The sequence below is a fragment of the Doryrhamphus excisus genome, linkage group LG1 (assembly GCF_037039965.1).
Source record: "Doryrhamphus excisus strain RoL-2023G ecotype Guam linkage group LG1, RoL_Dexc_Guam_v1.1, whole genome shotgun sequence".
NCBI classification, from domain to species: Eukaryota; Metazoa; Chordata; class Actinopteri; order Syngnathiformes; family Syngnathidae; genus Doryrhamphus; species Doryrhamphus excisus.
Window position 1 is genome coordinate 14,224,881 of NC_136357.1, and position 14,199 is coordinate 14,239,079.

Consider the following 14,199-nt stretch of genomic DNA (forward strand, 5'->3'; position numbering starts at 1 on the left):
ATGTTTTCTAGTTAGTGTTAAAATGAAAGCTTGTTTACAAGCTATGTTTGATTTTTGTTACTTATGCTGCTTATATTTTTCAGGCAAGCATCCTTCCATGACCAAAAACATGCAAGCAGGGTTAACACGAGGCTAACGTGAACTTGGCTGAGGATGTACGTGCTTGCTTGCCTGCCTGCAAATATTTTGGACTAGTGGATTGGATTCACAGGTCAAAATGGACGTCCTGCAAGCGGCTGAAACAACGTCCATTCAGGCGTGACAATGACGCAAACAGACTCTTGCTGTCATCCACCGTTGCGCCGTCAATGCGAACCACCACTGACTTGTCACCAAGGTGAGTGCCCTCTGCTGGCCACTCCAGTCCCATGTGATGGCGGTGAACCTGCCAACACGTGGACATCTTCTAAATAACATGCAGGTGCATATTAACTACTCCATAAACATCTTACCTTGAAGAGTGAGCCATCAGCACAGTGCCACACGATGCCCTCAATCAGGCCCTCGGAGCCCCCACGAAACCATGAGTAAAGCTGCTGGAAGTCCACTGGAGGAGGATTTCTGATACAGAGGCTCCCATGGGACACCAGGAAGTGGATGGGCTGCTTCTTAGACCCCAACCCTGTTGTTAGCATGGAAAAACTGTTTGACAGAGTGGGGAAAAACGTCAAAGAAACCAAAGAAAACAGTTGAATATTTACTCAACCGACCCTAATATGGAACGAGATAAGGCCAAGAAAATAGGTCCATTCCTACGATGGAAGTTTAGTGTTAGTGGGAACTTTAAATACCTACGTCACTCACAGTGTAGACAGAACTCATAAAAGATAAAGATTAAATAAAATAATTAAACTAATAAAAATAGAACAACTACTTTTACCCCCGTGGTTGTCTTGCACACAGGAAGTGACGTACAAGGGAGGGAGAGACAGGCTTATTAAAAAAAAAAAAAAAAAAAAAACACTGCTTTGTTATCACTGTTCATTTCATAGGAGCAGATCCTAAAAACCATCTTCATCTTTGGTGATGGTCACTGCATTTGAGCAGTTTGGACCAGGCAGGCAGTTTAGATTGGAACATTTTATAATGTCCAATTTCACTTCCTCACGCTTGGGAAAAAAGTGAACTAAATCTGTAAAGAAAAATCTGTAATGTTGAACAGCCCTACTGCTGTCAATCAAGCAATGTTGGATGATATTACCATAAGGGTTTCCATTGACGTTGGTTCCAATCAGCTCTAGAGTTTGTTCCAGTAAGTCGGCTAGCGGGACTGCAGCGATTTCTAATGTGTCTTCATTGTTGAGGACAGGTCTGAGGACCAAAGCAGACCCCACGCTGTTGTCCACCACAGAGGAGTGCCAGCAGTACTGCTTGTTGTCGTCCTCCACCGGAACCCAGCCTGGACATACCAAATCTCTCATCAATGCAGAACTATGATGCTAGAGGTGTGACGGTTCACCAACGACAAAGTTCAGCACATACTTACCTAATTTTGGTTACAGTAAAAGAACAAAATGCAAAACTAACAAAATACTACCTGCAATCAAAAAAACTGCAATGTGAATGCAGATAATATTGCCAGTCAAATGTTCGAACACACTTCCTCATGCTATTTAATGAGAAAGTTTGTCCAAACTTGACTGGCAGTGTATAATAGCTGTACAACACTTTCCACTGTCTCTAAAATGGACATTTAATGAGTGCTAATAAGCATGAGATGCCTGACTCATTCATGTTGTCATTCAGTGCTGGCAATCAATTCATCATCACGTTGATGGCGTGATGTGTTTACATCACTTGCTCTTCAACGCACTGCTGACAAACAAGCAGCTCGGTCGTTAGGAAATGTAACAAGCAACGTCACGGGGGCAGATCATCATCACGGCCTCCTTACAAATGCTAAACCATATGCTGCGCTCATCGTTCACAAGCTAGCACGTGTCATTAGGCAGCTGGACAATGCCACGCAATGAATGTGCTTTCACTAGTGACAGAAACATTATTGCCCTGTTGTAATTCAGCCACAATTTAGGTTTTTCCAGTAAGAAGCACCTTCTTAAGGTCATGCCAAAGTTTTAGAAATGGCTTTCAAACCTTTTCCAATAAGGGGCGCAGTCCCGTTTTCACACAGGGCCATGTAAGTTTGGATTCTTTTCTCCCTTAATCATGAAAAGTTTCATTTAAAAACTGCATTTTGTTTTTAGTTGTGTTGTCATTGACTAATACTTAAATTTGATGATCTGAGGCAAACCCTTTTTCACCCCACTGTACATGTATTACATACCTGATGATGACGAATTGAGTTACTATTAGCAATTAAGGACACTGCCATGTCAACAGACCTGGAATGTGACCGTATTCATCAGGAATGGGATGTCCATTGTGATGTTTCACTCTGTGAGCCGGGATCCATGTGTCTGGGACCGTCTTAAAGTCTTCCTTTATGTTCCATATGAAACCTGAAAATGAATACAGTTGTCATCCATTCATGACATATGCAAGCCAAATCAAAGCAAAGCAGTTGGGCTATTGCACAAAAGCAGCAGAAATCAAAGTCCAACTTAAGGCTGAGGTATATTCTAAACAAATATACATAGCTATGATATATATATATATATATATATATATATATATATATATATATATATATATATATATATATATATATATATATATATATATATATATATATATATATATATATATATATATATATATATATATATATATATTAGGGCTGTCAAAACGGTGGTAATGAATTTATTTAATTATGTTGAATCTTTTACAGTAATTAACGCATCCACACCATGCACGCCTCAGGTCAGACAGACCTTTAGAACTTCATTCTGACCTGAACACACACTGTAGCACAATTCCAACACTAAATACTGTGTGTATCGCCGTCCCACACATCTCTAGTTCCTTCTTCCTTTTTGAACATCACAAAAAAGACTTAATAATGTGTGTGTGTGTGTGTAAATAAACAGGAATATAAAGAAAAACATGCATTGGATATTATTATCACTCACTTCCTAACTCTGAAGCAGTTTAATGAGATTCAAGTGCCACTACACGTATGGGCACGGCTTTCTAGCGGCAGCATGGCTGCCCGCAATGACCACAAAGTCCACAAAACTTCACCATGCTCTGGATCGCAGGAGGTGACATACTATAGGATTCATATGTTTTTCCTAAAAGACAACATACGGTGCTTGTAGCACAAGTGTTCAAAATACCGCTATGGTGGTGGAGGTGGTGCGGGGGCATAGCAGGGATGTACAAACAAAAACGTGAAAATGGAAAATACACTTCTCATGAAGGTGAAGGCGAAGTGGTGTTCAAGACCCACTGTAAACGATCATGATGACGGCTGTGTTGGTGTGAGAGATGGGAAAGAGTAGATGAGCTCGACAGCATTTCACTCACATTATGTCAATTTCCGTATTCCGTATTTAACAGCAAACTAAATGAATCAGAATCCTATTTATAAGTACTCGATAAATCAAAAATAAATTTCAGTTGAATACTCGATTACTAAAATATTTGATAGCTGCAGCCATACTTTTCACCTTCCTTTTATTTAACGCACCCCATCAAAAGAGTCTGCCTCACACTTGGGAGACAATGAAGGGGAAAAACCTAAAAAGAATAAATGTATGGGCTTTCAAGTTCACTCTGTATGTTGTAACCATGAAATGTGGTAACACGGAACAACATAAAACAAAGACCACCTGTAATACAATGTTATTATATTGTAATATAATGTTATTATATTACCTTTAGAGCTCCTGAGAGAATACTGATATTTCTTGAACCTCTTCTCAGCCTGTTTGTTGGGTTTCCGGTCCAGTCGAGCCCACAATTGAGGTTTCCCTTTAAGGATTAGAAAAAAAAACCTTTCACTTCCACCACAAGACTTTTAACAAGATTTTGATTTCTCATGGTGGCCTTCTCACCTTTGTAGAGTGTAACATAACAGCAAGTGCCATCCAGTTTCTCGGTGGCGAGAGCACAGTTGATGTCAGCTTCCAACACTGCAGGGTTGACAATTGCAGTGGCGACAACATGAAATGGCTGAAAAACAACAGATGCAGACACAATGATGAAATAGTGACTCGAATGAGTCATAAAACAAGCATTATTGACGATGATCACTGGCTGCTATTACACGACCGTGATTAAGGGGCATTTTTCAAAGGAAACAGACATAGACTACAATACAGGTTTCTGACTTGTCAAACAAGGTGGACTCCTTTGATACAATCAGTATCTAAAGCATACATACATATATACACATACATAACACAATATCACGATAGCTCTGATTTGAGGGCAAACGTTTTAATGCAATTCATAAAGATAATTAAAACGAGTATGCATTGAATATTTGTAAATAGTAGAAATGCTGAGTTTATATGCCAAGTAATGAAACCCCTCATCTGCCCGTCACGTTGAAAACACTCACTTGACAGTCACGTTTTCGAGACGGTTCTTCCTTCACTTCAGTCATAAAAACACACGACACTTTCTGCTGGACCGAGCATAGACGTCGCATTTTTACTACGTTTTAAATATTCACAATGAGACCAAGAATATTAGCGTCGACCATAAATGAAAATTGAATGCTTGTCGTGTGTCCAGTGGAGACTGTGATGTTCATTTCCGGACACGTGACTCGCTTTTTCTTCTACTACGGTTCCAAGTGAGCTGCTTCTTCTTCGCCGACTACTGGCCGCTGGGGATATTACAACAAAACGTATTAACACACTTTTATCGAAAGTTTATTGAATTTACGTAACATAAAACATTTCTGGGACAACCAAATAATCGGTTTCATTCACTGGCCACAACATTAGGTACATAATCTAATGTGATCAAGTGCAAATATGGTGATCATAATGTTCAGTTTTGATTGACATTGTTAAAGTATTCATGCAAATAATTGTATTGGAACAACTGTTCTGTATCATACTGTCTCTATTTCTCTATTCAGCTACATTAGAAAAGTATGTATTCCAGCACTACCAGCAACAATAATGAAAATATTTATATCATATTAAATCACTGACGTTGTCAGGAAAAACTGAGCTTTATTATTGTGCTGCCAAGACAAACTATGTTGCGTCGCTACTCCTCATTTGTGGGTTCACACACAGCATGATGTCACTGGAGTACTTCCTGTCTTCAGTCTCCTCCTCCTCCTCCTCGTTGTCTTCAAGATGATGCTGGTTCAGGTCAATGTGCTTCCACATCTTGGCTTCCATGTCATCCCCCTGCGGCCCCCGGGACCTAAAGGTTTGATATTTTCTTTGACAGAAGAGCATTATGAATTAAACAAAGTTGTCCCACAAAGTCCTGTAGCATATTTATGATGTCCTTGTCAAGGAGAATTCAACAGTTTATTCTTGTGTTAACATACAGTCTAAGTTAGATCTATTTGCACAAGATTGGTTATGAAATGGGAATTCAATTTTATTTTGTCTTTGTTCCCGTACTGCAGCATATACAGTGAAGAAAATAAGTATTTGAACACCCTGCTATTTTGCTATTTCTCCCACTTAGAAATCATGGAGGGGTCTGAAATTTTCATCGTAGGTGCATGTCCACTGTGAGAGAGATAAACTAAAAAGAAAAATCCAGAAATCACAATGCATGATTTTTTAACAATTTATTTGTGTGATACAGCTGCAAATAAGTATTTGAACACCTGTGTATCATCTAGAATTCTGACCCTGAAAGACCTGTTAGTCTGCCCATTAGAAGTCCACCTGCACTCCATGTATCATCCTGAATCAGATGCACCTGTTTGAGGTCGTTAGCTGCATAAAGACACCTGTCCACCCCATACAATCAGTAAGACTTTAACTTGTAACATGGCGAAGACCAAAGAGCTGTCCAAAGACACCAGAGACAAAATTGTACACCTCCACAAGGCTGGAAAGGGCTACGGAGCAATTACCAAGCAGCTTGGTGAAAAAAGGTCCACTGTTGGAGCTATCATTAGAAAATGGAAGAAGCTAAACATGACGGTCAATCTCAATCGGAGTGGAGCCCCATGCAAGATATCACCTCGTGGGGTCTCAATGATTCTAAGAAAGGTGAGGAATCAGCCCAGAACTACACGACAGGACTTGGTCAATGACCTGAAAAGAGCTGGGACCACCGTTTCCAAGGTTACTGTAGGTAATACACTAAGACGTCATGATGTGAAATCATGCATGGCACGAAAGGTTCCCCTGCTTAAACCAGCACATGTCAAGGCCCGTCTTAAGTTTGCATATGACCATTTGGATGATACAGAGGAGTCATGGGAGAAAGTTTTATGGTCAGATGAGACCAAAATAGAACTTTTTGGTCATAATTCCAATAAGCGTGTTTGGAGGAAGAAGAATGAAGAGTACAATCCGAAGAACACCATCCCTACTGTGAAGCATGGGGGTGGTAGCATCATGCTTTGGGGGTGTTTTTCTGCACATGGGACAGGACGAGTGCACTGCATTAAAGAGAGGATGACTGGGGCCGTGTATTGTGAGATTTTGGGGAACAACCTCCTTCCCTCTGTCAGAGCATTGAAGATGGGTCGTGGCTGGGTCTTCCAACACGACAACGACCCGAAGCACACAGCCAGGAAAACCAAGGAGTGGCTCCGTAAGAAGCATATCAAGGTTCTAGCATGGCCCAGCCAGTCTCCAGACCTGAACCCAATCGAAAATCTTTGGAGGGAGCTCAAACTCCGTGTTTCTCAGCGACAGCCCAGAAACCTGACTGATCTAGAGAAGATCTGTGTGGAGGAGTGGGCCAAGATCCCTCCTGCAGTGTGTGCAAACCTGGTGAAAAACTACAGGAAACGTTTGACCTCTGTAATAGCAAACAAAGGCTACTGTACCAAATATTAACATTCATTTTCTCAGGTGTTCAAATACTTATTAGCAGCTGTATCACACAAATAAATTGTTAAAAAATCATGCATTGTGATTTCTGGATTTTTCTTTTTAGTTTATCTCTCTCACAGTGGACATGCACCTACGATGAAAATTTCAGACCCCTCCATGATTTCTAAGTGGGAGAAATAGCAAAATAGCAGGGTGTTCAAATACTTATTTTCTTCACTGTATGTGCCCTGTGATTGGCTGGCGACCAGTCCAGGGTGTACCCCGCCTCTCGCCCGAAGACAGCTGGGATAGGCTCCAGCACCCCCCGCGACCCTCGTGAGGATAAGCGGTAGAAAATGAATGAATGAGTGTATATATACTTACTGTTTGTAGTAGCATAGTCCTCCTGCTGCAGTCACAATCAGGAAGACGACGCTGAGGACAATGAGGACTGTTGAAACTGCTGAGAGAAACATGCAGACACACAGTATTTACTACACATTTGTACTGATGCACATACTAATTCAAATGCAGTTTGTCCATTTAAAAGTGTGGTACTGCTGGAACAACTTTGACGACTACTGCGCCTCATTGTTTCAAATGTGTTTCATATGCTGCTCTTTGCGTCTTTTAAATTGCCCATCAGGTATAAATAAAGTGTTTGAAATTGAAATGACCCCTATATAATCCTAAATTATGAACATACATGTTTAGTTCAGTAAGTCCAAATCAGGACAAGCACATACCTCTCGAGGAGGACTTGGCAGGCATCTCAGACTGCTGCAGCACAGAGTGACTGGAAGTATGATGCGCTGACCTGCTGACAGCTGGTGATGAAGTGATGACATGAGAAGAAAAAGTAGTTCTGATTGAGAAGTAAAGACCAGGCGGGGAAGTGGTGACGAGTATGGGCCACGGAAGTGTCTGAACTTGGGGGTGACCTTCTGACGTGGGAGCCACTGCACGCTCAGGGGTTTCTGTGGTTTTTGGAGGTGGTGATTGCAAAGCTGCTGAGGACATGAGCGGATGTGTTTGAGGTGTTGATGTGATGAACGATGTTGACGTTTGCGGGATAACAGTTGATGATGAATCCGCTGAATCTGAAAAGTGATGAGAACAAATCAAACAAATTCAGACAAGGTTATAACCTCAAAGTGACGGATTCCTCGTACAGCGTGCCTGGTATGTGTCTTACTGCTGGATTGTGTATTTATAAAAATGAGACATACTTGGCTGAAATACCACAATCATCGAAATTTCCATAACTGACCATAAGGCAACATTTGGTGTTTGTGTGTGGACGGGTAAAAGTGGAGGTTTGCCCTGGAAAGGAGAGGAATGAAGATTAGCCTTAGCCAGACGGAGTATGTGTGTGAATGATAGGGACCCAAGTGGAAGAGTGAGGTTACAGGGAGAACAGATACATAAGGTGGAGAATTTTAAGTACTTGGGGTCAACGGTTCAGAACAACGGAGATTGTGAAAAAGAAGTGAAGAAGCATGTGCAGGCAGGATGGAACGGGTGGCGATAAGTGTCAGGCGTGATGTGTGGTAGAAGAGTTTCAGCTAAAATGAAAGGAAAGGTATACAAAACTGTGGTGAGACCAGCCATGTTGTTTGGTCTAGGGACAGGAAGCAGATGAGGATGCTGAGGTTCTCATTGAGAGTGACCAGGATGGATAGGATCAGGAACGAGTACATTAGAGGAAAGAAATGTGCAACATTATTTCATGTTATTAAACCTTATTTAACAACAGAACATAACGTAATTGACTTCATTGGTTGGTGAGTGTGCCTTATAACAATCATGAGCAATTTAAAAAACATTCAATGTTTCTTGTGTTCACTGTAAGTGTGCGTTGATTTTAATGACAATGTACACATTATTTGTGCGTCTAATATCTCTCTATTGCAAACACAGTACCTGCTGCAGAAAAGCAGAAGACACCAAATTTTTGGTTCTCCCTCGCGTACCACTTGACCAGTCCAGTTTTCCCATTCCCACATTTGCTGCTTGCCGTCAGCCGAGGGACGACTGCCACCTGTTCAGCTATCCATCCAAATCTGGGAAGACGGACACACCGGTTGGACAAAACAAATTTCCAGCTTCAGAGGCGCCATCACACCATACTTGCAGGTCTCCAGGCTGTGCTGCAGGGCCTCCTCCATGTTGGCAGCGGTTGCCATGGTAGCATTAAGAGACTGGCAAGCTGTGCGGGCGTCAGTAAAGTTGAAAGTGTACTTTTCTCCTTCAATGAGCAGAAAGACTCCAGCTGATCTTTGACTCTCAAGGACTGCAGACAGAACGTGTACACATTAGATACTATATTGGTGCGAATCTGGTTCCACTTGTTTTGTACCAATTAAAGACAACAATACCTTTGTTCTTATATGAATGACCTACAATTATCTGGATTCTAGTGGTAATGCAGATTGATCGAGTGCCAGTCTATTTGCTTTCATATTGGATCCCTTTCCACTGCATTTGTACTTCATAAGGTAAGCTCCCAAATAAGCAGAAAATGACAACTACTGGGTATACCACTGGGCATCCTACTGTAGTTAATAATACTGTATATTCATTCATTTTCTACTGCTTTTTCCTCACGAGGGTCGCGGGGGTGCTGGAGCCTATCCCAGCTGTCTTCGGGCAAGAGGCGGGGTACACCCTGGACTAGTCGCCAGCCAATCACAGGGCACACTCTTTCACACACATTCGCTGGCGAGCTATGTAGGAACCAAACTATGTTGTTGAAATTACAAGAGACATGTGTGATAGTTATGAGGACAACGTCAGTTATCTCGTCAATTTGCCATTTTATGTGATATCAAGTTAAAGAATCTCGTGAATTAATACGAGCGTGCTGATGAACCGGTGTTTTTTTAAGCTAGACTGCTGCATGCTAGCGGGCTTCCGTTAGCCACCGATAGTCCACTGTATACTAATCAGTTTGAACTAGTTTGGGCGCGAATTCGACGACAGTTTTGTAAGTCGCATATACATGTCGAAAATACTTTTGGACTACTGAATCTTATTTCATTTCATGGTATGTTTGTTCTTATGCACCCTTTTTGTGATGTTTCAGTTCGCTGAAAAGTATCTATGGATGAGTTTGTCAGTTCCAAATTGACTGAGTGGCAGCTACCGGGGCTGATTGAAAGGTAAGTCATCTTCATGCCTTCATTTTATGGGTATTGTTTTACAGTAGCTACTGTGCCTACTATATGTTCTACACATAAGAAATGGCGGTGGGTCAGTCACTGTTGCTTGTACCAATACCCAAATTTTTAACAGGGTGAGCCATCTTGTGATTCCAATATATATTGCTTTTATATCAGCCTGCGAGTCAAAGTTTGCTCACCACTGCTCGAGACAATGATGACAAACCCTCTATGGTACACATTATGATCCCAATTGGTAAAAAAAAATGTTTGGGGTGTGTTTTTGTGTTTTAATATAGACCAAGTAAACATAATCGAGACATTTTCTCAATATTATTTTAGGGTTGATTGCAATACGACAACACTGAACACTAGTGGAACATATTGAAAACAGTTTTATCTAAAATTGTAATATATTATAATATTTAAAACTCATGTTCTCAACAATCTGGTAATGACACCCATAATTGTCCTACAGATGCCAGGGGAGAAGTTGCCCTGACGCTGCTGCCCATCCTGCTCCCTCCGCCTGTGTTTAAAAAGGGCAGGAAATTGGCCCGGGCGAGTATTCAGGAGGTGAAGAGAGCCTTCATCGATGTTAAGCTGGTAAGTAATTTACCTTTCAACAGAAAATTAAAATGTAATTGAATTGTGAAATGACTCCAGTTGTTCTTTTACACAGTTTTAAAGCAGGACTCTTTTGATGAGGAGCGACTTGAAAAGATTGTATTTCGTGGACTGTGTGACAGCGTAACATTTGGCTGTTTCTCATTTCATGAAGCACTATTCTTACAAGTTGTAACTTGGTGTAAGTTGTTACTCCATAGTGATGTGTGACCAAACATATCACACAAACCACAGACCAAACATAAGACTGGCCAAACCCCCTGAATAAATTGTTGAACACGCCATTGACTTTACAGGTGTCACACTTCTCCCCGTAGATTTTATATTGAAATAGCTTCAGTAGAGAGCTGATGACAATTGCTCTGCACTGCTAGAAATACTTACAAAATACTTACCTTTTTTTCTTTTCTCATCATAGGTCGGAGCTAACATGGTGGAATACTTGCAGCAGGCACAATCGCCTACCCATTTGTGCTGCTGCTCACAGAGCCTCTTGTTCTATGTATATATCACTCTCTCATAGCTGTCCCCCTCACCCGTTCTTAAAATGTAATTTTTTTGGACATAATTTGTTCATATGTGAAGGAAATGTTGTGAGTTGTTATATTTGTATGTTCTGGAAATGTTGAATTTTAATAAATATTTTATTGTTACATTGGTGTCATTGTAATATATTATTAATAATATTAGCATACAATAAAAATAAATAAATTATATATATATATATATATATATATATGGTATATTGGCAACCCAACTTGTTGGGTTGAAATAACCCAGCCGTGTAGTAAATATGAACCCAGCGTTGGGTCATATGAACAACCCAATGTACAACCCAATTGTTGGGTTAAGAGAACCAACCCAACTTGTTGGGTTAAAATAACCCAACGCGAGGTTGGTCCTATATTTAACCAGCGTTGGGTTGGGAAACAACCCAGATTGGGTTGTTTTTAACCCAGCATTTTTAAGAGTGTATAGACAAACAACCATTCACACTCACATTCATACCTATGGACAATTTGGAGTCACGAATTAACCTAGCATGTTTTTGGAATGTGGGAGGAAACTGGAGTACCCGAAGAAAACCCACACATGCACGAGGAGAACATGCAAACTCCACACAGAGATGGCCGAGGGTGGAATTGAACCCTGGTCATAATACTGTATGTATGTCCAAATCTAATAGACTTGCCTGATGCACTCTCATTTCACATTATGAGAACCAACACAAACGCTGCATACATCAATAAAAAAACAACAAAATAATAAAATAAATAGCAGTAGTATTACTACTACTAATAATACTAATAAGATTAATACATTCATTATGGTGGTAATTAGTTAAATGTAGTTAACACAGCTCTCTGATGCAGTAATGAAAATTACCAGCACAATACCAATGAAATGCCTCTCTTGAGTTGTGTCAATGTCAATCAAAAGAGAACATTATTATCCGTAAAGGCACAATTTCTGTATTATATCTCATGGCTTTTATCATCACAAGCAAATAAGCCTACACCAATTAAAAGCATTGCAAAGGTGAAAGTGTAACTAACCAGTGTATCTCAGGTGCATACCTTCAAGGAGAGCGGAGGCCGTCACTATCAACAGGGCTGTAAACATGATCAGTATAAAGCAAGTCATGGAATAAGTGTTACTGCCGTGCTCTGGCACAAAGTGGACGTGTTGGACAAACCTGAGCGTGATGGAGTGGACAGGAGAGGAAACAGGAAGTGAGGGTCAAATCTGCACCATGGCCCGTTTAGGAGATAACGTCCTGACAAGGACCAGCATTGTCATCAATGTTCTTATTGTCTAATTCCATGTCCATGTTTATGTCCAATCCACCTCTGGTTAAAGCTTATGGAACCTTTCCACACAACTAGTGAGCTTTAATCCACTCTGCACAGCAACCGCTGCCCTGACATTTGCTGTTTTTGTGCCATGTCAGCGGTACCTCAGCTCTGACCGACTGGAATTTCCTTCTCCATGTTCCGGCACTCCTGTTGTTTCTCTCACCTCCCTCTGAACCTCAGGTCCTGCCATGGTACTCTTTCCTCTTTTGAGTGTATAGTGTGGGATTTTGTAGTTCCCAGGACCCTGAATCATACCCATAGAGTCTGACTCTCTTTTATAACTTTATTCGGACCTGAACACAACAGCAGTGATGTTCCTGTATCACCAACTCCATCCATCTATCCATTTTCTATACCGCTTATCCTCACGAAAGTTGCGGGCATGCTGGCGCTTACCCCATCTATCTTTGGGCGAGAGGCGGGGTACACCCTGGACTGGTCGCCAGCCAATCACAGAGCACATATAGACAAACAACCATTCACACTCACATTCATACCTATGGACAATTTGGAGTCACCAATTAACCTAGCATGTTTTTGGAATGTGGGAGGAAACCGGAGTACCCAGAGAAAACCCACGCACGCAGGGGGAGAACATGCAAACTCCACACAGAGATGCCCAAGGCGGGAATCGAACTCAGGTGTCCTAGCTGTGTGGCCTGCACCACTAGATCACCATGCAGCCTTCACCAACTCTCAATACAGAAAAAAATGGGTATATTACAGACATATTTGCAAATGGTGGTTAATCATGATTAATTAATTTGAAAACGGTGATTAATGTATTCATTCATTTTCTACCGCTTTTTCCTCACAAGGGTCGCGGGGGTGCTGGAGCCTATCCCAGCTGTCTTTGAGCGAGAGGCGGGGTACACCCTGGACTGGTCGCCAGCCAATCGCAGGGCACATATAGACAAACAACCATTCACACTCACATTGAACAATTGGGAGTCACCAATTAACCTAGCATGTTTGGGAGGAAACCGGAGTACCCGGAGAAAACTCACGCACGTGGGGAGAACATGCAAACTCCACACAGAGATGCCCGAGGCGGGAATCAAACTCAGGTGTCCTAGCTGTGTGGCCTGCGCCACTAGATCACCGTGCAGCCTTCACCAACTCTCAATACAGGAAAAAAATGGGTATATTACAGACATATTTGCAAATGGTGATTAATCATGATTAATTAATTTGAAAACGGTGATTAATGTATTTAAAATTATAATAATGACCCAGTGTTTGTGCTTCAAATGTAGCACATATTGTCGTCTCTTTCTCAGCCATTTGATACCACATAAGTGACAAAAACAACATACATCAGACTTTTGCGTTACTGTTCCATGATGCTGCTTGTAGGTCACATCCGGAGAAGTTTCTGGTTCCGTGGGATCCTCACTGCGATGTCCTTGATGAGTCCTCCTGCAGACAAAACACAGGATGTATGAGAAGCTAACATGAATGTTTTGTGTCCTCATGCTCATGTTACCTGATGTATAATGGATGAAACTCAGGTCAGCGTGACACTGAGAAGAACGCCTGTGCGGTGAAGTGTCGACACAAGCTCCTCTAGAAGGCTCAGAGATGGCTCTCCGAGCCAAATCCCACACTGACCTGCATTCAGCCGGCTCCTCAGACGACAGCCTGAGCAAGTCCCTCTCCTTGAGCAGGGTCAGCTTCGGGAAG

General features: G+C 41.5%; 2 protein-coding genes and 1 long non-coding RNA gene across 5 annotated transcripts; 1 reads left to right on the plus strand and 2 right to left on the minus strand.

The window, feature by feature from the left end:
• Positions 1-205: 205 nt before the first annotated feature.
• On the minus strand, positions 206-4,686 carry rlig1 (RNA 5'-phosphate and 3'-OH ligase 1). Its single transcript, XM_058074640.2, has 7 exons — positions 4,466-4,686; positions 3,957-4,074; positions 3,778-3,873; positions 2,343-2,459; positions 1,202-1,399; positions 453-622; positions 206-385 (listed from the first exon to the last, which is right to left on the minus strand). Exons 1-7 carry the CDS (start codon positions 4,553-4,555, stop codon positions 206-208), a joined length of 969 nt encoding a protein of 322 aa, XP_057930623.2. The 5' UTR covers positions 4,556-4,686.
• Positions 4,687-4,784: 98 nt separating this feature from the next.
• Positions 4,785-12,324, minus strand: lyve1b (lymphatic vessel endothelial hyaluronic receptor 1b). 3 transcript variants are annotated; one of them, XM_078790754.1, is made up of 7 exons: positions 12,238-12,324; positions 9,003-9,165; positions 8,796-8,935; positions 7,814-7,972; positions 7,619-7,699; positions 7,257-7,335; positions 4,785-5,307 (listed from the first exon to the last, which is right to left on the minus strand). In XM_078790754.1, exons 1-7 carry the CDS (start codon positions 12,302-12,304, stop codon positions 5,115-5,117), a joined length of 882 nt encoding a protein of 293 aa, XP_078646880.1. In that variant the 5' UTR covers positions 12,305-12,324; the 3' UTR covers positions 4,785-5,114. The 3 variants fall into 3 exon arrangements, with proteins under 3 accessions (XP_078646880.1, XP_057930620.2, XP_057930619.2); XM_058074637.2 differs by having other exon boundaries at positions 7,257-7,332; positions 7,619-7,972; XM_058074636.2 differs by having other exon boundaries at positions 7,619-7,972.
• Positions 9,922-11,631, plus strand: LOC131105460 (uncharacterized). The gene is made up of 3 exons (XR_013629193.1): positions 9,922-10,033; positions 10,512-10,639; positions 11,079-11,631. It is a non-coding gene; the product is annotated as an uncharacterized LOC131105460 (long non-coding RNA).
• Positions 12,325-14,199: the final 1,875 nt, after the last annotated feature.

Bases quoted from the DNA above. Each gene is read 5' to 3' on its own strand.
- rlig1 (XM_058074640.2), bottom strand. From the start codon at position 4,555: ATGCGACGTCTATGCTCGGTCCAGCAGAAAGTGTCGTGTGTTTTTATG. The intron at 4,075-4,465 runs GTGAGTGTTTTC...GTTGTTTTTCAG, and splicing joins CTCGAAAACGTGACTGTCAA to CCATTTCATGTTGTCGCCAC. The intron at 623-1,201 runs GTAATATCATCC...TGCTAACAACAG, and splicing joins CGTCAATGGAAACCCTTATG to GGTTGGGGTCTAAGAAGCAG.
- lyve1b (XM_058074636.2), bottom strand. From the start codon at position 12,304: ATGACTTGCTTTATACTGATCATGTTTACAGCCCTGTTGATAGTGACG. The intron at 9,166-12,237 runs GTATGCACCTGA...TTCTGTCTGCAG, and splicing joins GGCCTCCGCTCTCCTTGAAG to TCCTTGAGAGTCAAAGATCA. The intron at 7,973-8,795 runs GTACTGTGTTTG...ATCACTTTTCAG, and splicing joins CTTCTGCTTTTCTGCAGCAG to ATTCAGCGGATTCATCATCA.